Here is a 22,254-nt window from a genome sequence, read left to right as displayed (position 1 = left end):
TTTATCTTTGTTTTACATCTTGTAATCATAAACTTAGAATACATTCTGTAATTGCTGTTATGTGTAATTTACACATTATTTGTGGGAATTTTGTGGGAAAATTTTTACTCATTTGTGGGAAGTGGCAAGACTGGGAGACCAGCAACCTTTCCTGGTGGCCCTTAACAACCATCAACAATAGTTTCTTTTCTGCAACTCGTATTTTGTGACACGCTATTTTACACTAAGTACAAACATGGTAGATGTAAACCTTAGTGATGCAGAAAAAAGATATATTGTGGATGGAGTAAAGGTAATTTAAGCTGTATAAGTTATGATCAGACAATCTTTGTATTCTAAAATATAGTCCGACTTTTCTCAGATACCTGGAGTTTACCTGGAGAGAGTTTCGGGGGTCAACGCCCCCGCGGCCCGGTCTGTGACCAGGCCTCCTGGTGGATCAGCGCCTGATCAACCAGGCTGTTGCTGCTGGCTGCACGCAAACCAACGTACGAGCCACAGCCCGGCTGATCAGGAACTGACTTTAGTTGCTTGTCCAGTGCCAGCTTGAAGACTGCCAGGGGTCTGTTGGTAATCCCCCTTATGTGTGCTGGGAGGCAGTTGAACAGTCTCGGGCCCCTGACACTTATTGTATGGTCTCTTAACGTGCTAGTGACACCCCTGCTTTTCATTGGGGGGATGGTGCATCGTCTGCCAAGTCTTTTGCTTTCGTAGTGAGTGATTTTCGTGTGCAAGTTTGGTACTAGTCCCTCTAGGATTTTCCAGGTGTATATAATCATGTATCTCTCCCTCCTGCGTTCCAGGGAATACAGGTTTAGAAACCTCAAGCGCTCCCAGTAATTGAGGTGTTTTATCTCCGTTATGCGCGCCGTGAAAGTTCTCTGTACATTTTCTAGGTCGGCAATTTCACCTGCCTTGAAAGGTGCTGTTAGAGTGCAGCAATATTCCAGCCTAGATAGAACAAGTGACCTGAAGAGTGTCATCATGGGCTTGGCCTCCCTAGTTTTGAAGGTTCTCATTATCCATCCTGTCATTTTTCTAGCAGATGCGATTGATACAATGTTATGGTCCTTGAAGGTGAGATCCTCCGACATAATCACTCCTAGGTCTTTGACGTTGGTGTTTCGCTCTATTTTGTGGCCAGAATTTGTTTTGTACTCTGATGAAGATTTAATTTCCTCATGTTTACCATATCTGAGTAATTGAAATTTCTCATCGTTGAACTTCATATTGTTTTCTGCAGCCCACTGAAAGATTTGGTTGATGTCCGCCTGGAGCCTTTCAGTGTCTGCAATGGAAGACACTGTCATGCAGATTCGGGTGTCATCTGCAAAGGAAGACACGGTGCTGTGGCTGACATCCTTGTCTATGTCGGATATGAGGATGAGGAACAAGATGGGAGCTAGTACTGTGCCTTGTGGGACAGAGCTTTTCACCGTAGCTGCCTCGGACTTTACTCTGTTGACGACTACTCTCTGTGTTCTGTTAGTGAGGAAATTATAGATCCATCGACCGACTTTTCCTGTTATTCCTTTAGCGCGCATTTTGTGCGCTATTACGCCATGGTCACACTTGTCGAAGGCTTTTGCAAAGTCTGTATATATTACATCTGCATTCTTTTTGTCTTCTAGTGCATTTAGGACCTTGTCGTAGTGATCCAGTAGTTGAGACAGACAGGAGCGACCTGTTCTAAACCCATGTTGCCCTGGGTTGTGTAACTGATGGGTTTCTAGATGGGTGGTGATCTTGCTTCTTAGGACCCTTTCAAAGATTTTTATGATATGGGATGTTAGTGCTATTGGTCTGTAGTTCTTTGCTGTTGCTTTACTGCCCCCTTTGTGGAGTGGGGCTATGTCTGTTGTTTTTAGTAACTGAGGGACGACCCCCGTGTCCATGCTCCCTCTCCATAGGATGGAAAAGGCTCGTGATAGGGGCTTCTTGCAGTTCTTGATGAACACAGAGTTCCATGAGTCTGGCCCTGGGGCAGAGTGCATGGGCATGTCATTTATCGCCTGTTCGAAGTCATTTGGCGTCAGGATAACATCGGATAGGCTTGTGTTAGTCAAATTTTGTGGCTCTCTCATAAAAAATTCATTTTGGTCTTCGACTCTCAGTCTGGTTAGCGGCTTGCTAAAAACTGAGTCATATTGGGACTTGAGTAGCTCACTCATTTCCTTGCTGTCATCTGTGTAGGACCCATCTTGTTTAAGTAGGGGCCCAATACTGGACGTTGTTCTCGATTTTGATTTGGCATAGGAGAAGAAATACTTTGGGTTTCTTTCGATTTCATTTATGGCTTTTAGTTCTTCCCGCGATTCCTGACTCCTAAAGGATTCTTTTAGCTTAAGTTCGATGCTAACTAACATTGCATGCAGTTTGACATTTTTTTACTAATGTATTGGGTGGTTTTGTATTTTTGAAAAACCCTCACCATGTGAAGTGAGAGCTTTTGCCACCAGTCCCGTTCTCACTCATGTATTTGTACAACTCATTCTTAAAGATATCCAAGGTTGAAAATTCGATGAACCCACACAGAACCAACCCTTTTCTCTCGTGTATTTGTCTAACCTATTGTTAAAATTAGCTACATAATTTTATAGTTTCAATCGCCTTACTTGGCAGACTGTTCTACTCAATAACAACTCTAGTTCCAAACCAGTACTTTTCTACATCCTTTTTAAATCTAAACCTATCCAGAATTTTGCATTAATATTGCATCTTTCTGCCAATCCCAGATACAGTCTGATGGTGGTTGCTGGATTTGTGGTGGTGGTTGTGCACCAGGTGGTTCTGTACTAGTTGGTGGTGGTGGTTGTACACCAGTTGGTGGTAGTGAACCAGGTGGTGGTTGTGCACCAGATGGTGGTGGTTGTGGTTGTGCACCAGGTGGTGGTGGCTGTGTAACAGTTGGTGGTGGTGGTTTTTGTGCACCAGGTGTAAGTAAGTTTATTCAGGTATACACAAATACAGTTACATAGAATTATCATACATAGCAGCATATGTGTAGAGAACCTAGGATAACCCAAAAAAGTCAGACAGGGTGACTTATTTCCATTGGGGTCCTTTTACCTTATTATTATAATATAAAGGTTATACTATTTTCTTATTATTCTATAATGAAGATAACATCTTATTATCATACTAAAAAGACTATCTACTACACGAGGGTCATTAAGACTATCTACAATACGAGGGTCATTACTAGAAATAAGGTAAAATTTACACGTGTTAGCTAAAAAATAGAAAATCATTCCCCTCCCTTTCTGTAGCTACATTTATCAGACACCTTTTGGCACTCTTCTTGAACTGGTTCATGCTATGACTGGCTTTGACATGTGCAGGTAGTCTGTTCCATTCCTTTATTGCTGTACAACAAAAGGTGTTTGAAGCCTGGCCAATGACTGTGGGTACTACAAAGTTGTGCTCTCTCCCCCTAGTACTATGATTGCTTTGGTTCCCAACCTTGACAAAATTGACAGCAAGATATTCTGGACACTGTTTGTGAGCAATTTTATAAACATGATTTATCTTCAGTTGTTTTACTCTGTCTTCAACATTCAGCATATCCAACTGCTGTAATTCATCCTGGCCTACATGTTCTCTTGGTCCCAGCCCCAGGATGAATCTTACGATTTTGTTCTGGGTGATTTGCAGTCTATCTTTCAGTTTTTTTGTCAAGGCAGAGTACCATGAAGAGCAAGCGTAATCCATATGACACTGTATAATGGCTAGACATAGGGTCCTGCGAGCCTCAGTAGGTAGACACTGTGCTTGTCTATACAGGAACTTCAGTCTGGCATTCGCTTTCTTTACTACACTGTTCCCTATCAATTCTCCTGACATCCATGGGTCAAAGGGGATTCCCAGATATTTTACTGATGAAACCAAAGTGATGGGCTCCCCATTACACTGGACATTAAAATTATTTACCCTTCTCAGTTTATGTTTCGTGCCAAAGAGAATGGCTTCAGCTTTCCCGAGGTATAATGATAGTTTGTTGTCTACTAACCATTTGCTGCAGGACTCCAGTTCCTGAGTTAAAACATTAGCTATATCTTGTGGGTCTTTACCTGACACTAACAGGGCACTGTCATCTGCATACAGTAGGAGATTGCACTTGACACTGATAGGCATGTCATTGACATAACATAAGAATAATAAGGGACCCAGAATACTACCTTGGGGAACTCCACATGTTATTGGCAGGGGTTCTGATTCTGTTTTGTTGATTTTGACAATTTGTCTCCTGTTGCTAAGGTAGGACTTAAACCAGTCTACAGAACCTATACCGATAGCTTGAAGTTTCTTACATAATATATTGTGGTTGACAGTATCGAAGGCCTTTTGCAGGTCTTAGGTTACCATACCTATAAGATAAGATAAGATAAGATTTCGTTCGGATTTTTAACCCCGGAGGGTTAGCCACCCAGGATAACCCAAGAAAGTCAGTGCGTCATCGAGGACTGTAACTTATTTCCATTGGGGTCCTTAATCTTGTCCCCCAGGATGCGACCCACACCAGTCGACTAACACCCAGGTACCTATTTGCTGCTAGGTGAACAGGACAACAGGTGTAAGGAAACGTGTCGAAATGTTTCCACCTGCCGGGAATCGAACCCGGGCCCTCCGTGTGTGAAGCGGGAGCTTTAGCCACCAGGCCACCGGGCCACCCCAATGAGGTTCCCCTTTGACATTTCAGTTCTCAGGTAATCCATCAGATTAATTAGGGAGGTGTCGGTTGAGTAAGATCTTCTAAAGCCCGATTGATAGCTATGGAGAATGTTGTTGTCATTAAGGTACTTAACTACTTGAGAGTACACTGCCCTCTCTAGAATTTTGGATATTATACTGAGTATACTAACAGGCCTATAGTTGCTGACATCAGACCTACTATTTTTCTTGAAGATAGGAGTAACTCTGGCCTCCTTGAACCCCTCCGGTACGGTATTAGTGGTGATTGATAGATTTATTATGCGAGCAACAGGGATTGACAGTTCAGAAGCACCATCTTTTACGAACTTAGACGGGATGTTATCAGGGCCTGTGCTCTTAGTTGGGTTTAACCTGCTTAGTTCTTTTTGAATAAAGTCATGAGATACACTTACTAGTTGACAACTGTTTGGGGTTACCCCTCTATTGGTATAGTATGTTTGAAACTTATCAGAGTCTGTGTTAATGGTATTTGATGCAGCTGGTAGTTTACTTACTAGTGTTGATGCAACAGATGTGTAGTAGGAATTAAAGCAATTTGCCACCTTAGATGTTTCGTGGCATACCTCATTATCGATAGTGAGTACTATGTTAGACCTATCTACTGGCTTATGGCTATACCCCAACTGTTTTAGTTGTAGCCAGAGCTTTGAGCAATAGTGCTTTGCCTTTGCTCCTTTTATAAGTCTCTGTACTCTGTTCCTCACCCTTTGGAAATCATTCAGTGCTGCAATATCCTGTCTGTTTGCTTTAAAATCTTTTTAGCAGCTGGTCTCTGAATTTCATATTATCTAATATCTCAGTAGTCATCCAGGGTTCAGTTCTTCGTTTAATCCTAACCTCTTTAACTGGTGCAATATTATCAAGGATGGTAGTGAACATTGTTTTGAATTTTTCCCAGGCATCGTTTACGTCCGTGCAACTTATCTCTGTCCAGTCACAATTGTGTAGCCTATTTACCAGTGTTTCTTTACTGTAGTTTCTAGTTGACCTCATTTTTATTGTCCTGTGTAGGCCTATCCTATCCCTAGTGATTTTCCTGGTGCAGTAAATGATGAAATGATCACTAAGGTCTGTGGTAATGACGCCTGACTGACTAATATTCTCAGCGCGGTTACAAAGTATGTGGTCAATTATGGTGGCTGAGAACTGTGTGATCCGGGTTGGTGTATTAATTAGTTGAGTGTAACTATTTAAACCTAGAATTTGCTTATACCTTTTGCATAGCCCGTTATTTTGCTGCTGAAAACAGATATTGAAGTCTCCCAGTATTATTGTCTCGCAATTGTTTTCAAGTCCGGACAATACTCTGGAAAAGTCTTCTAAGAACTGGTCCTGGGTGGGAGGGCGGTAACTAGTTCCTACTAAGATGGGTTTGGTCTTGGGAAGCAGCACTTCAAACCATAGAATCTCCAGTTTATTGTTATTTAAATCAGGTCTTGGGTTGTAAGCTAAGTCATTTCTAATGTAGGCACATACCCCACCACCCTTTCAGTTCCTATCTAAGCGTTTTATATTGTAACCTTCTATTTTGACCTCGTCGTCAGTCACCGTATCATCCAACCAGGATTCAGAGATGGTTATAACTGCCGCCCTAATTTTGTTAGCTAGAATCCTAATCTCTGCCAATTTAGGAAGAAGTGATCTTGCGTTGGCGTGAATAAAGTGAAGGCCCGTTTTCATAAAACAATTATAATCATCAATATATGGCAATGGGTCATTTGTATTAAAATTAGGTAAATCAGTGTCATCATTGCTAAAGGGTAACTGTGCCAAAGTGCCAGGTGGTGGTGGTGGTAGTTGTGCACCAGGTTACCTGGAGTTTACCTGGGAAGGGTTTCGGGGGTCAACTCCCCCACGGCCCGGTCTGAGACCAGGCCTAATGGTGGATCAGGGTCTGATCAACCAGGCTGTTACTGCTGGCAGCACACAAGCTGACATACGAACCACAGCCAGGTTGGTCAGGTACTGACTTCAGGTGCCTGTCCAGTGCCTTCTTGAAGACTGCCAGGGGTCTATTGGTAATTCCCCTTATGTATGCTGGGAGGCAATTGAACAGTCTTGGGCCCTGGACACTTACTGTGTTCTCTCTCAATGGACTCGTGGCGCCCCTGCTTTTCATCGGGGGAATGTTGCATCTCCTGCTGAGTCTTTTGCTTACATAGGGAATGATTTTCGTGTGCAGGTTAGGTGCCAATCCCTCCAGGTGGTGGTGGTTGTGCACAAGTTGGTGATGGTGGTGGTGGAGCTGGTGCTAATTATGGTAGTTGTGATAAAGTAAAAGGACACAAGTGCAACTAATGTGACATTTTATTGTGGCAACGTTTCGCTCTCCAGGAGCTTTGTGAAGCGAAACATTGCCACAATAAAAGTCACACTAGTTGCACTTGTGTCCTTTTACTTTACATGTTGTCAATAATTATACCAAAATATATACAGTTGTGATGGAAAATAGACAAAAATGCAGTATAATGTGATCCATTATTAACTACATTTTGCCCACACAGTGGGATTTATCAAGTTATAAACAGACCTACCTGAGCAGAGAGTATGTGAGTATATATATGGAGCACAGTGTTGTGAAGGGTCAGGTGAGGAATCATGAAGTTGACTGCTGAAAAGAGGTTGGATTTGAGAAGGACTACACCACATGGGCCAGTAAGTAATTAAGTTTATTTCGGCACAGGCACATAAGTACAGTTATCATACACTGTGTAAATTACCTAGGATAACCTGAAAAAGTCAGAGTGACTTTATTTCCATTGTAGGAATGATGCTATGTAGGATAACAATGACATTTCCTAGCATGAGGTTTAGTTATGTTGTAAAAGCCATTGTTATGGTTGAAATTGTTCGAAACATGGATGAGTGATGATTCCAAGATCCTGCATCTCTGAGTGTCTTTTTCTCTGGTGATTTCACCCACTTTGAGTCACGTCTTAAGCCAGTTCCTGCTCCAGTTGACCAAATTTTTATCTCGCTAAAATAACTTCCATTCTATTGATTGAGCACAAGAAACTACCCATTCAGTTATTACAACTACCCTGTAGAATGCACAGAAATCAGTAATTTAGAAATTTTACACAAAACTATAAAATAAAAATTTAAGAATAGTCCCAAATAAGCAATGTAGACATTTCTGCACTAAAACAACTTTTCCTCTTTTCATTAGTCACGTCCCCAGGCCTCTCGTATGTTACATTTGCCTTCCTTTTTTAATTCATAATCGCACGAAAATAGAAGATGTACTCTGTTTCTCAGATAATAAAATATAAACAGGAACAATTGGTCATGTTTACAGTATTCCAGTAATTGAATCAGGCCTATTAAAAACTCCTAGAACAGATCGGGGGACCTTGCCCGTCCTCAGGAAAATCGGCAAAAATCAAACATTTATGATTCTTAGATCCCTCAAGGGATATTACATGATGCTGGTGAGGGGCTTTTAATATAAGGAAGTGGATCTATGCTCCAGTTCTCTGAATTGAGCCTGAATACCCTCCATCCTCCCCACAGGCACTGTATAATCCCTATGGGTTTAGTGCTCCCCATGATTGTAATAATAATACTAATTACGATTCATAGAGCTCAGTTTCAAGGTAGTTACCATCCTGAAACCAACCAGAATCAACTACATTTCAATAGTATGTCTTCCATTCTATCAAATGATACCAAATAACAGCCAATAAAACCATAAAAACCCTCTGAGAAAATTCTGCAAAATTGCTATTTCATACCATTCATACAGTTGGAGTTTTGCTTTGTCCATCATGCACTGCATAAAGGCAGCACTTTTTTTTTTATATCATGCATGTTCACTTACAGACCTTTTCTCTCATATCTAGGTCAAAATTTACTGCTCACAGCTTATCTGAGTGAGTTGAGCTCATGATGTAGAACTATGTGAGGGACCCTGGCCTCACTGACTGCCACTGAAAGGGGTTAAAAGAAATGAAGGTTAAATTTTGTAATTTAAATTACTAGCCTCTTATTTACCCTACATTTAGAGCATCCAATTCCATACTTAACCCTTTGAGGGTCGACAGGCCCTCTCCAAAACTCGTTCTCAGGGTCGGCCAAATTTAAAAAAAAAAAAAATTATTTTATCTTATGAAAAGATAGAGAATCTTTTCCCGATCATAAAGACACCAAAAGTTTGAAATTTGATAGAAAACTTACGGAATAATGCTCTCGCAAAGTTAGCGGTCTCGGCGATGTTTACGCATCGGCGATTTTGCCCACTTTGAGCCCCATTTTCGGCCAATTTCACTGTACTAGTCGACAAAAAACATGAATATTTCGCTAGAACTCCATTTTTTCTATCGAATGGGTGCAAGAAACCACTCATTTATGAAATTCAACTATCCAGTACAGTGGTCAGAATTTAGCAATTTTGCCAATTTCACACAAATTTCAAAAGATGCCAATTTCCGAATAGGGTCCAGAATAAACAAGAAAGACATTCCTGGCACTAAAATGACATTTCCTCTGGTCATTAGTCACGTCTCAAGGCCCCTCTTATATTCTTTTGCTTTCCACTTTGAATTTTTATTTTCACAAAAAATATAAGATTTACTGTTATGCAGACTACTGCATTAGTGTAAAAAATGGTATAAATATTATTGGTGCACTTGTGAAAGAATATTAGACTCACCAGTTGACATGTATTGCACGCTTGGCACGATTTGTTTACTTTTGAAGTTTGGTAAAAATCGAACATTTCTGCTACTTTGAGCTCAATTTCAAGGCACCTTTCTTTGTAAAACCAGTCAAAATCATCTCAATTTCTGTAATATGTCTTCCATTCTATAAAATGAGACCAAGAAAACTAGAATACAACAATAAATACCATACGAAAATACACTGCAAAGTCGCTGATTTATTAAAAAAAAATGGTCAGTTTTTTTTTTCTCATTATGCACTGTGTGCTGCAGGATTTTTTTTAGACTGTGCACACTGACCACATAGACCCATTCTTTCATATGAAGGCCTACCAGCTTTCTCCCACTAGATTTGAGGCCGCTAGAATTTATGAGTACTAGTACGTCAAAAACCCCTACGCGTAAGACGTACTAGTACGACGAAAACCCTCAAAGGGTTAACAAAGGTTTGATGCTAAAGTAAATTATTTTGCCAACTTTAGCTAGAAATAATTTGATGGAAACTTAGTGGTCAGTAGAAAAGAATATACAGGAAGGCCCCGCTTTACGGCGTTCCGCTAATACGGACATTTCAAATTATGACCAAAACTCGCTATACGGCTCCCCCCACCTGACTTTCTAATACGGTCACCGTGCCCCACCCTGTACTACAGTATAGGTCTTATAGCTTTGACATTATGTACTGTGATTAAGTCATGCTGTAATGTACAGCACATCCATAACATTATCTGTTGTACTGCACTTTAAATATTTGTCTTCCAAGAAGATGCAACCATGCTGTCAGTAAAGTGTAAATTGGAAGCCTGTTGAATGTTTTGTTTTGCTCTGGCAAGATTACTAGTTTTTTCTTTGTCTCATGAACATGTAGTATTTGCATTCAGTATGCACTTATCTCAACTTTCCTTTCAGTTCAGATAGTGGCAGTATAAAACTTGGCCTCCATGACACTGATCCCAGGAAACATTGAATGACAACAGTTAACAGATAACTTCTATACACATTTCTGATATTAGAAAGAGATCAAGGTGAAAAAAATTCACTGGCATTTTTCATAAAAAATGTATTTTGCATGCTGCAATTTTATTACTGTAAGTGTTTTTTATTGGTCAACAGCTAGGTACTCGTGTTGATGGTAGAGATCACCTTGATTATCGACAGCTTGAGATAGAAACTGGTCTAGTTTCTACTGCTAATGGGTCAGCTCGGATTAGGCTTGACCGCACAGATGTCCTAATTACAGTCAAAATGGAAATGGAACCACCGCTACTAGACCAGCCTAAAAATGGACAACTCCACTTCTTTGTAAATTGGTATGGTGCTCTATATCTTTGCATGGTACATTTAAAAGTAATGATTCCTTTTTTGTTAAAACTTAAGTGTCCACCTTCTTATATCATGGGAAACAACAAATTGTATTTGTAAAGAAAATAATTTTGCGATATAGTTATGGGAAGCACTAAATCCACATGGGTCTTTCAGCCTCAAGTGTGATGGAAGCTTCATCTTCTGTCTGCTGAGAGACGTACAATATTACATTGTATGAAAATGAAAAAAAATTACTTTAAAGAATTTAAATTTGTTTAGGGGTAAATACAAGACAGTTAATGTTCCAAAATTATATTCCAGCTCGGCTAATGCTGCTCCAGAGTTTGAAGGCCGAGGGGGTGAGGATTTAGCCACAAGCCTGAGTTCCATGTTGGAACGAGTATATTCCTCTCCACATACACTCAACACTGCCAAACTTTGTGTTGTTCCAGGCAAGCATGTCAAAGTGCTCTATGTGGATATTGAGGTAATTCATGTTATTTTTTTTTAGTAGACTAAGTACTGTATCTACTTTTTAATTAGTATTTTTTTTACTACAATATTCTCTGTTGCATTTTTCTTAAATGACTAAATTTGAGCTTAATATTTATTTCCCTCCAACAGTAAATAATTTTTAAAGGTACAGTTGTATATTATAAATGTAGGAAGGACAAATAAATAATTTGCAGTTCTCTAGTATATGATAATTGTTTATTAAGATGTTGGAAAGACTCCTTTTAAGTTGCCTTAGAAACCAAGGTTTAGACAAAGTTTATTAAAGTGTGTACTAGCTAATGTACAGTATGATATTATAAATCATATTCTGATTTTTGTGTGTTTCAGAGACCATATCACTGATATTTCACTTTGGTTGACATTCTTAAAAATTAATTACCAAATTAAGACATTCTGATGTGGTAAAGTCATCATGTCAAAGGAACATTAGATAATTGAATCTGTTTGCTGACTGCCATCTGTAAAAGCATTATATAATCAAAATTCATGAATATAACAACACATGAATTTACTGGGACAACTGTACTATACTTCATGTATTGACATCATGATTGCTCTTCTACTTTATCTCTTTAAGTGAAAAGGAATAAAAGTATATAATTGTATGGTAGAGCTATAATGTACAGATATTTGTAACAATATATTTTTCTTAGATACTGGAATGTGGTGGAAATTTGTTTGATGCTGTAAGTTTGGGTGTGAAAGCAGCACTCTGGGCTACCAAGATGCCAAGAATCTACATTACTGGAGAAGATGGTGGAGAATTAGAGTTCTCAGTGTCTGATAACCCATGTGATGTTGACAGACTTGATGTCTCCAATGCCCCTATTCTCATAACTCACTTGCGAGTAAGTTATATGTTTTTTTTTTTTTTTTTTTCAACAAGTCGGCCGTCTCCCACTGAGGCAGGGTGACCCAAAAAAAAAGAAAGAAAATCCCCAAAAAGAAAATGCTTTCATCATCATTCAACACTTTCACCACACTCACACATTATCACTGCTTTTGCAGAGGTGCTCAGAATATAACAGTTTAGAAGCATATACGTATAGAGATACACAACATATCCCTCCAAACTGCCAATATCCCAAACCCCTCCTTTAAAGTGCAGGCATTGTACTTCCCATTTCCAGGACTCAAGTCCGACTATATGAAAATAACCGGTTTCCCTGAATCCCTTCACTAAATATTACCCTGCTCACACTCCAACAGATCGTCAGGTCCCAAGTATCATTCGTCTCCATTCACTCCTATCTAACACGCTCATGCACGCTTGCTGGAAGTCCAAGCCCCTCACCCACAAAACCTCCTTTACCCCCTCTTTCCAACCCTTTCGAGGACGACCCCTACCCCTCTTTCCTTTCCCTATAGATTTATATGCTTTCCATGTCATTCTACTTTGATCCATTCTCTCTAAATGACCAAACCACCTCAACAACCCCTCTTCTGCCCTCTGACTAATGCTTTTATTACCTCCACACCTTTTCCTAATTTCCACACTCCGAATTTTCTGCATAATATTTACACCACACATTGCCCTTAGACAGGACATCTCCACTGCCTCCAACCGTCTCCTCGCTGCTGCATTTACCACCCAAGCTTCACATCCATATAAGAGTGTTGGTACTACTATACTTTCATACATTCCCTTCTTTGCCTCCATAGATAACGTTTTTTGACTCCACATATACCTCAACGCACCACTCACCTTTTTTCCCTCATCAATTCTATGATTAACCTCATCCTTCATAAATCCATCCGCCGACACGTCAACTCCCAAGTATCTGAAAACATTCACTTCTTCCATACTCCTCCTCCCCAATTTGATATCCAATTTTTCTTTATCTAAATCATTTGATACCCTCATCACCTTACTCTTTTCTATGTTCACTTTCAACTTTCTACCTTTACACACATTCTCAAACTCATCCACTAACCTTTGCAATTTTTCTTTAGAATCTCCCATAAGCACAGTATCATCAGCAAAAAGTAACTGTGTCAATTCCCATTTTGAATTTGATTCCCCATAATTTAATCCCACCCCTCTCCCGAACACCCTAGCATTTACTTCTTTTACAACCCCATCTATAAATATATTAAACAACCATGGTGACATTACACATCCCTGTCTAAGACCTACTTTTACCGGGAAGTATTCTCCCTCTCTTCTACACACCCTAACCTGAGCCTCACTATCCTCATAAAAGCTCTTTACAGCATTTAGTAACTTACCACCTATTCCATATACTTGCAACATCTGCCACATTGCTCCTCTATCCACTCTATCATATGCCTTTTCTAAATCCATAAATGCAATAAAAACTTCCCTACCTTTATCTAAATACTGTTCACATATATGCTTCAAGTTATATGTATGGTATGTTAAATAACAGTGCTTAGATTTTTGTAAGAGTCATGTTTTGTACAGTATCTTAGAGGTAGAAAAGTGAATGGTTGAAATGGGTGATGTTCCTTTTGTTGCATTTCCAGCCACTTACCTCTAAAGCATACAGATGCATTGTAGAAAAAGTTTTGAAATGTATGTATTAACATTTATGTTTTAGGAAGTTTTGAATACTGATCCACCTTTCTCCTTTCGTAGATTACTGAGAATTTGACTGTTGTTGACCCAACCCCTGAAGAAGAATGCTGTGGCCCTGTGCAGATAGTAGTTGGTGTTACCCCAAAAGGATTAATTACTGCAACACAACAATTTGGTTCAGGCACATTTACACCTCTGACATTAAGTGCTTCAATTAGGGTAAGATTTTTTCTTTCTGTAATGCTGTATTTGGGATTTAACTTTAATAAACTACTGCATTCAAAAGACACCAAATAGTTTCTCATTTCTATATACATTACAGTGTACTGAAGATTATCTATAAAAAATTATCAAATTATCATGTACTGTAATAAATAACACTTGCACCCTTGGCACTATTATACTGCTTCAGCTGGATTAGGTCTGAAGAAATTTTGCCTCTTGAATGGAAGCCTAGTGGGCCTTTCCTTGAAAATTTCTGTATCACATGGTTAACTAACAACTTGTGTGATACTTTTGGACTTAAACCTGATTTTCCCCATCAGTTTGGTTATAGGAAGGGACCATTCCACCAACTACCCTGCTATATCTTGAAATATACATTTGCACTGCCTTTCCTGAATACCATTTTGTTAGGGCAGTTTTTTCTTTTCTGTTTTTACCTGGAAAAAGCCTGTTACACAATTTGCAATAGCATATCTTAAATCCATTCTTTTAGCTATGGGGCTTATTCCACCTTGATTCTGGCAAGGGCTCTTGATTCAAGAAATTGAACTTGTCTTATGCTTCCTTGGATTGAACTCGATTGCCTTCCATTCCCCAGGTGCTGTATAACCCCTATAAGTTTAGCTCTTCCTTCTGAAGGTAATAATAATTAGCTTGATGACATTTATGGGGCACTTTTAACTAGGAGAATGTCAAAGTATTGGTGAGTATCAACTAATTTTGACAGTATCATTACCAGCCTAAAATTGATTATCCGTATTGGAAAAAGTTTTGGTATCGTCCCATCCCTACTCTTAAGATTCCCCATTCAACACTATCCAGTATGGCTTATCTATTATGGTTTTCCAGTGCACTAAATTTCTTAGCCTCCTTTTCAGTTGCCAAATGTAGAGATCCCAAAAAGCCTCCATAAAAGCTGTTTTAGTAGACTGAGCACAGTAAATAATTTCTTATTTTTCCTGTATAACTGATACAAAAGTCTTTGTCTTCATTCAGCCTTGGTCTTATCTAAATTAGACTGAGGACAGGTATATTCCTCTGCTTCCATAGTTGCTTTTGTTATATTCCTCTGCTTCGACAACTACTCTTGCTATATTTATCTGATCGCACAACTACAGCAGTCCCCCGAGATATGAAATTAGTGTGTCCTACAAGATGGCTTGCAACGTGAAAAGTCAGATCATGGAAACGTACTTAACACTACTTTCCATGTTAAAAATTTTAATGCATGTTTTAGGTCAAAAATTACCTCAACTTCATGTCATTTCATGTTAAATCAGACAGTTTTAGAGTAAATAATGTTCTGAAATAGTCAAAACAGCATTACAAAAAAAAAAAAAAAAAAATACCAACTGCATCATCATTATAAGTCATTTCATTACTGAACGAGAACTCTGAATTCACATTATAAATCATTTCATGACTGAAAGAAAACTCTGAATTCACATTTACAGTTTGATGACCATAAAATTGTAGAGTGAATGATTAAAAACTGTTTTTGTAATCATAAAATAAAAAGAATAAAGTAACTACTCAATAAAGTTCTTAAGAAGATAATGAAATCTCATTTTCAGTTGTCTTAAGACAATATCCAAATTATTTTCCCAGCTAAATATAGAGGTTTGACAGCTGTTTGAGAGGTGGGAACTAGCAGGAAAACATTTAATATTGTTGGTAACTGTATGTCCAAGATAATAATAAATAAAAAATTCATTTACCTTTGGTGTTCTATGCAGGAAGTGATCATAAGATATTCAAGAAATTTTAAATGTTCTCAAAATTTTAGGTTCAGTTTCTAAATATGAGTGCCCATATGTTCACTTGAGGTGGCTTTCTCGTTTTTAATTTCATCAGTGGGTTGAGAGTTAGTTTAATAGTTGAATTATGCACTCCATTTACTAGCTATAACAGAATTGAATTCTAGTATTTTCTGCAAAATAAAGCTTTTTAGAAATTAATAACAAACCCATTCAGGTTATGTCTTTGGACCATTTGCTAATTGTTAAAGAAGTTAAATTTTATGGTTTCAAATCTATGTCAATAAATATTGTGATTACTTGGTGAGTAATGAAAAGTTCAAAGTATGTTTTTTCTTCACATGACAGAGTGCAAGAGACCTTGGAGTCAAGATTCACCAAAAACTAATGCAAAAGTTACAGCAAGAAGAAAGTATTGTGGATAGACCAATAAAAGGGTTTCTTTAGCACTTTGTGTACTTAAACCATTTCCTAACAAATGAAGGCTGTAAGTTGGTTACAAATTCTAGTTCACATACCCTGACTTTTTACTCTGAATAATATAATGAATACTATAGGGATCCAACTTACGACAATAATACATTTTAATAATTGTTTGTAGGCAAGTTGTTCAGAATTCGGACTTGTTCACCATAGACACTCATATTATAATTGAAGATGTGTTTTTGAGGCACAGTATTCAGCATCTAATTTCATTACTTTAACCAAGAATATTTAACAAAGTGCCAATATCATAGTTGTGAAACTGTAAATTGAAGCATCATAAATCAGGGCTCTTCTGTATTGAAGTTAATGAAGTGAGCTAGTAACATTTAAAAAAAAATTGTTTTTTTTGATTATAAAGGCTATATACTGTACACTATTTTAACAAACATGCATTTGTTGACTGTATTGACATTACATCAGACAATAAAACCATATGCTATAAGAATCTGATGACAATAGATCTAAAATTGAAGTTGGAAGCTAAACGTACAAATTCTTGAATTATATAGAGTATCTTTATCAACTGTTGTATGATTTTCCTTTATGTGCTGTAAGAACACATTGAATAACCTTTAAAATCTGGCCAGAAAACTAGCTTGCAATTGTACTACAATACTGTCTATGCTTCCCTTAGTAACAGAAACCCCACTTTTTTTTTTTTCAACCAAAATTTTCAAGTATATGTTGAATCATTAGTATTGCAAATAGCACTTAGTTCTGATTGTAATAATAATAATTAGTATTGCAGAGAGTTTAATAAGTTGAGGAATTTATTTATTATTTATTAACACACTGGCCAATTCCCACCAAGGCAGGGTGGCCCGAAAAAGAAAAACTTTCACCATCATTCACTCCATCACTGTCTTGCCAGAAGGGTGCTTTACACTACAGTTTTTAAACTGCAACATTAACACCCCTCCTTCAGAGTGCAGGCACTGTACTTCCCATCTCCAGGACTCAAGTCCGGCCTGCCGGTTTCCCTGAATCCCTTCATAAATGTTACTTTGCTCACATTCCAACAGCACGTCAAGTATTAAAAACCATTTGTCTCCATTCACTCCTATCAAACACGCTCACACATGCCTGCTGGAAGTCCAAGCCCCTCGCACACAAAGCCTCCTTTACTCCCTCCCTCCAACCTTTCCTAGGCCGACCCCTACCCCACCTTCCTTCCACTACAGACTGATACACTCTTGAAGTCATTCTGTTTCGCTCCATTCTCTCTACATGTCCGAACCACCTCAACAACCCTTCCTCAGCCCTCTGGACAACAGTTTTGGTAATCCTGCACCTCCTCCTAACTTCCAAACTACGAATTCTCTGCATTATATTCACACCACACATTGCCCTCAGACATGACATCTCCACTGCCTCCAGCCTTCTCCTTGCTGCAACATTCATCACCCATCCTTCACACCCATATAAGAGCATTGGTAAAACTATACTCTCATACATTCCCCTCTTTGCCTCCAAGGACAAAGTTCTTTGTCTCCACAGACTCCTAAGTGCACTGCTCACCCTTTTCCCCTCATCAATTCTATGATTCACCTCATCTTTCGTAGACCCATCCGCTGACACGTCCACTCTCAAATATCTGAATACATTCACCTCCTCCATACTCTCTCCCTCCAATCTGATATCCAATCTTTCATCACCTAATTTTTTTGTTATCCTCATAACCTTACTCTTTCCTGTATTCACTTTTAATTTTCTTCTTTTGCATACCCTACCAAATTCATCCACCAACCTCTGCAACTTCTCTTCAGAATCTCCCAAGAGCACATTGTCATCAGCAAAGAGCAACTGTGACAACTCCCACTTTATGTGTGATTCTTTATCTTTTAACTCCACGCCTCTTGCCAAGACCCTCGCATTTACTTCTCTTACAACCCCATCTATAAATATATTAAACAACCACGATGACATCACACATCCTTGTCTAAGGCCTACTTTTACTGGGAAATAATCTCCCTCTTTCTTACATACTCTAACTTGAGCCTCACTATCCTCGTAAAAACTCTTCACTGCTTTCAGTAACCTACCTCCTACACCATACACCTGCAACATCTGCCACATTGCCCCCCTATCCACCCTGTCATACGCCTTTTCCAAATCCATAAATGCCACAAAAACCTCTTTAGCCTTATCTAAATACTGTTCACTTATATGTTTCACTGTAAACACCTGGTCCACACACCCCCTACCTTTCCTAAAGCCTCCTTGTTCATCTGCTATCCTATTCTCCGTCTTACTCTTAATTCTTTCAATAATAACTCTACCATACACTTTACCAGGTATACTCAACAGACTTATCCCCCTATAATTTTTGCATTCTCTTTTGTCCCCTTTGCCTTTATACAAAGGAACTATGCATGCTTTCTGCCAATCCCTAGGTACCTTACCCTCTTCCATACATTTATTAAATAATTGCACCAATCACTCCAAAACTATATCCCCACCTGCTTTTAACATTTCTATCTTTATCCCATCAATCCCGGCTGCCTTACCCCCTTTCATTTTACGTACTACCTTACGAACTTTCCCCACACTCACAACTGGCTCTTCCTCACTCCTACAAGATGTTATTCCTCCTTGCCCTATACACGAAATCATAGCTTCCCTATCTTCATCACCATTTAAGTTGAGGAAGCCTGATTATTATTATTACTCTTTAAAGGAGGCTCCTTGGTGCAGTGAAGAGGCTTTTGGTCTGAGGAATTAGACCTTTTGGTCTTCCTGAGACCAAGCCCAATTACCCCTTTCCTATCCCATCTTCCCCATCCCCCTTTCCCTTTCCTCCTCCCTTCCACATCCCTCCCCTGTTCCCTTCCTGTTTTCAGCCTTTGGGATTCTCCCCACAGGCCTTCTAGTTCCTAGGTAGGGGGATTGGGCACCATGGCCCATCCCATTCTGTTCGCGTCCTTGGCGGTGGTGTAGTTTGCCGTGGAATCTGGATCACCTGGGGATGTCCTGATCCCTCTCCTGTCTCCCGGGGTATGGCTTTGGGTGTCTTTTGGGTGACAGGTGTATCTCTGGAGGCTACCTTTTGGATTCTGGGGGGTGGTGGCCAAAGGAATTATGCTCTGTGGGAGGTGTCTGGCTGCTCTCTTTGTCCACTGAGGTGGCTCAGCAGATGTGAGGTTGCTATCCTGGATTGCTGGTTTACAGACATGAAGGGTAGGGTATGTCACGGGTTCCATGCCGCATCTGCACTACTTGCGTGCTGAGGTCCTCTTGGGCACGGAGGGAGATTTACAGCCCTTTCATTCCTCCTAGGAGCTATTCCTCCATGTTCCTACCTTTTTTATTTTTTTTTATTTTCTTTCCTTTTTTTTCTAAAAAACAAAAAGAAAGGAGTGACCTAACCATGGAGTTCCCAATCCATGAACCTGCTTCCCCCAGGCCCCGTCTTGATACCGCACCCTGTTCTGACCCTGCCTCATTATTTGACCACTCTTTGGACATTTCTAATGCCCCTGTACCTCCTGCTGCTGTTTCAACACCTGCTCCAGGTACCGGTGTTTCGACTGACTCCTTCAATACGTCTGACTCCTGCTCTTCTTTGACTATGCTTCCAGCTTCTCCCTCTATGGTGCGGAAATTTTCGGATCGCCCCCCCATCCCACGTCAGGCCACCTTCAGTCCCACACCTAAATGCCCAAGACCATTACCTGATGATAATTCTTAGCTTTTTCTCATTCTGCTTAGAAAAGACCAGCATGTCACACACTCCCTTTACATGCTGTATTTCAAAATACACAATGGACTAAGGTTTTTACTCTATGACCGACTTCCTCTGCTGCCTATCTTTCCAACCATAGTTGTATTGGCAAGGCACTCCTATGCCATGTTGGTAGAAAAACTATATCCTTTCATGCTGTGAAGAGCAGTACATGCATCATCACTGTCCAGAATGCTAACCAAGCTCACGATCTTTCTCTCCTTACAACTATCAATACTATTCCTGTAAGTACTGAAAAATGTCATTCCCTCAATTCTTGTAGTGGCACTGTCATTCTGCCCCATACCATTGTCCAACAGAATTTCCAGATATGTGGCAATGACATTCTAGAGCAGATAGAACTCCAAGACCTCTCAATCCTCAAAGTAGACACTTATGTCCTCCCTGCCTGCAGGTGGTGACAATACCCTTGCAATGTAGTTCGCTAAACTTTTGACTGCTGTGAACTTCCATCCTCTGTATATATAGATGGGATACTGTTTACAAGTCAAAGGGTTAATATTAATATCCTTCCCTGCCTGGCGGCGCTGTATATAACCCTTGTATGTTTAGCGCTTCTTTATTATAATAATTATTATTATTGTTATTATTATTATAATAAAAAAGAAGCACTAAACCTACTGAGGAAACCTGAGGAACAAAAGGACTTGCCAATTGAAAATTAAAGAGGGGAGATGTTAGATGGGGAAGTGGAGGTACTGGAATGATGGAGAAAATGTTTTGAGTTACATGTTGACGAGATATTACAAGGACATGGACCCCAATGGAAATAAGTCACTTTGTCTGACTTTTTGGGTTATCCTAGGTAATTTACACACATGTTACTATGTATGATAATTCATGTAGCTGTATATATGCATACCTGTACCTAAATCAGTTTTCTTAGGTAGTAATATCATACCCTGAGCAGCGAAGAATAATATCTGGGAGGAGTAAGGAAGAGTGACTCGAGAAATCGTAATGACATGATTGCAAATAAACCATACCCCCGGCCGGGATTGAACCCGCGGTCATAGAGTCTCAAAACTCCAGCCCGTCGCGTTAGCCACTCTATGACCGCGGGTTCAATCCCGGCCAGGGGTATGGTTTATTTGCAATCGTGTCATTACGATTTCTTGAGTCATGTTGACGGCAGTGAAGGGACTTGAGCTAGAGTTCGTCACGGCCACGCTAGCTGGAGATTCGTCTGTAAAAACTTGCATTTGTGGTCACAGAGGTGCCTGTGCTAACTTTCCTATGGTGTAGAAATATACCTAGTTGGATGAATCTTATTGTGGCTAGCTGGTCTAGTGGCTAACGCGACGGGCTGGAGTTTTGAGACTCTATGACCGCGGGTTCAATCCCGGCCGGGGGTATGGTTTAAGGAAGAGTGAGATGTGAATGTGGGGAAAATGCATAAAGTAATGGGTATTATGAAGGAGGGTAAAGGAGCTGGGACATGAAATTGAGAATAATGTTAACAGCAGGTGGGGATATAGGTTCAAGAGTAATCGGTGTATTCTCTCGGTATATGCATGAAACGAAGATACTTAAAGATTGGCAAAGAGCATACATAGTTCCTCTGTATAAGGAAGAAGGGGTCAACAGAAAGAGTAAGAACTACAGATGAATAACACAGTTGAGTATAATGAGTATTGTAAAATAGAATTATTACTGAAAAAGTTAGGAGTAAAGACAAAGTGGGATTGTAGAGGAACAAGGAGAAATTAGGAAGGGTAAAGGATGTTTAGACCAAGTATTTACATTGAAGCATACAAGTGATGAAGGGCAAGCCCTCTGTCACATTTATGGGTTTAGGCAAGTGGATAGGGTAGCAATGTGGCAGGTGTTGCAAATATGTATAATAGGTAATGTATTATTATAAAAACAGCAAAGAGATTTTGTGAGTGAATGATGCTTAGGTTAAGGTATGTAGAGGAGAAGGTGCCCATTTTCCACTAGAAGAAGGCCTTGGGGATGTGTGATGTTGCAATAATTGTTTAATACATTTATAGATGGGGTTGTAAAAAAATAAATGCTAGGGTGATAGGATGAAGTGTGGGTTTAAAAAATTGAAAGATGGAAAGTGAGAGTTGTCACAATTGCTCTTTGCTGATGACAGTATTTTTGGGAGAGACTGAAGAGAAGTTGTAAAGGTTGGAGGATGTGTGAAGGAAATTAGAAGTAAACATAGAGTAAGGTGATGAGAGTAAGAAAGAGTTTATAATATTTAAATTTGATATCAGACTGGAATAAGGTAGTATGGAGAAAATTAATGTATTTAGAAATTTGAGAGCAGATGTGTCATCAAATGGGTCTGAAAAACTTTTGAGG

General features: G+C 39.4%; 1 protein-coding gene across 1 annotated transcript; it reads left to right on the top strand.

The window, feature by feature from the left end:
• The first annotated feature begins 132 nt into the window (after window positions 1-132).
• Window positions 133-16,722, top strand: LOC128688291 (exosome complex exonuclease RRP42). Its single transcript, XM_053776044.2, has 6 exons — window positions 133-292; window positions 10,485-10,681; window positions 10,998-11,163; window positions 11,846-12,040; window positions 13,792-13,950; window positions 16,062-16,722. The coding sequence occupies exons 1-6, from the start codon at window positions 236-238 to the stop codon at window positions 16,158-16,160; spliced, it is 873 nt and encodes a 290-aa protein (XP_053632019.2). The 5' UTR covers window positions 133-235; the 3' UTR covers window positions 16,161-16,722.
• The last annotated feature ends 5,532 nt before the right edge of the window (window positions 16,723-22,254 follow it).

The sequence above is a fragment of the Cherax quadricarinatus genome, chromosome 19 (genome assembly GCF_038502225.1).
Source record: "Cherax quadricarinatus isolate ZL_2023a chromosome 19, ASM3850222v1, whole genome shotgun sequence".
Taxonomy (NCBI): domain Eukaryota; kingdom Metazoa; phylum Arthropoda; class Malacostraca; order Decapoda; family Parastacidae; genus Cherax; species Cherax quadricarinatus.
Note: the sequence above shows the minus strand (reverse complement) of the source record. Positions and strands in the feature narration are given on the sequence as shown.

What these genes read in the sequence shown, in the direction of transcription:
- LOC128688291 (XM_053776044.2), top strand. Translation starts at nt 236, where the DNA reads ATGGTAGATGTAAACCTTAGTGATGCAGAAAAAAGATATATTGTGGAT. An exon ending in CTCCACTTCTTTGTAAATTG is followed by an intron (nt 10,682 to 10,997) that starts GTATGGTGCTCT and finishes ATTATATTCCAG; the next exon opens with CTCGGCTAATGCTGCTCCAG. An exon ending in TGCTCTATGTGGATATTGAG is followed by an intron (nt 11,164 to 11,845) that starts GTAATTCATGTT and finishes TATTTTTCTTAG; the next exon opens with ATACTGGAATGTGGTGGAAA.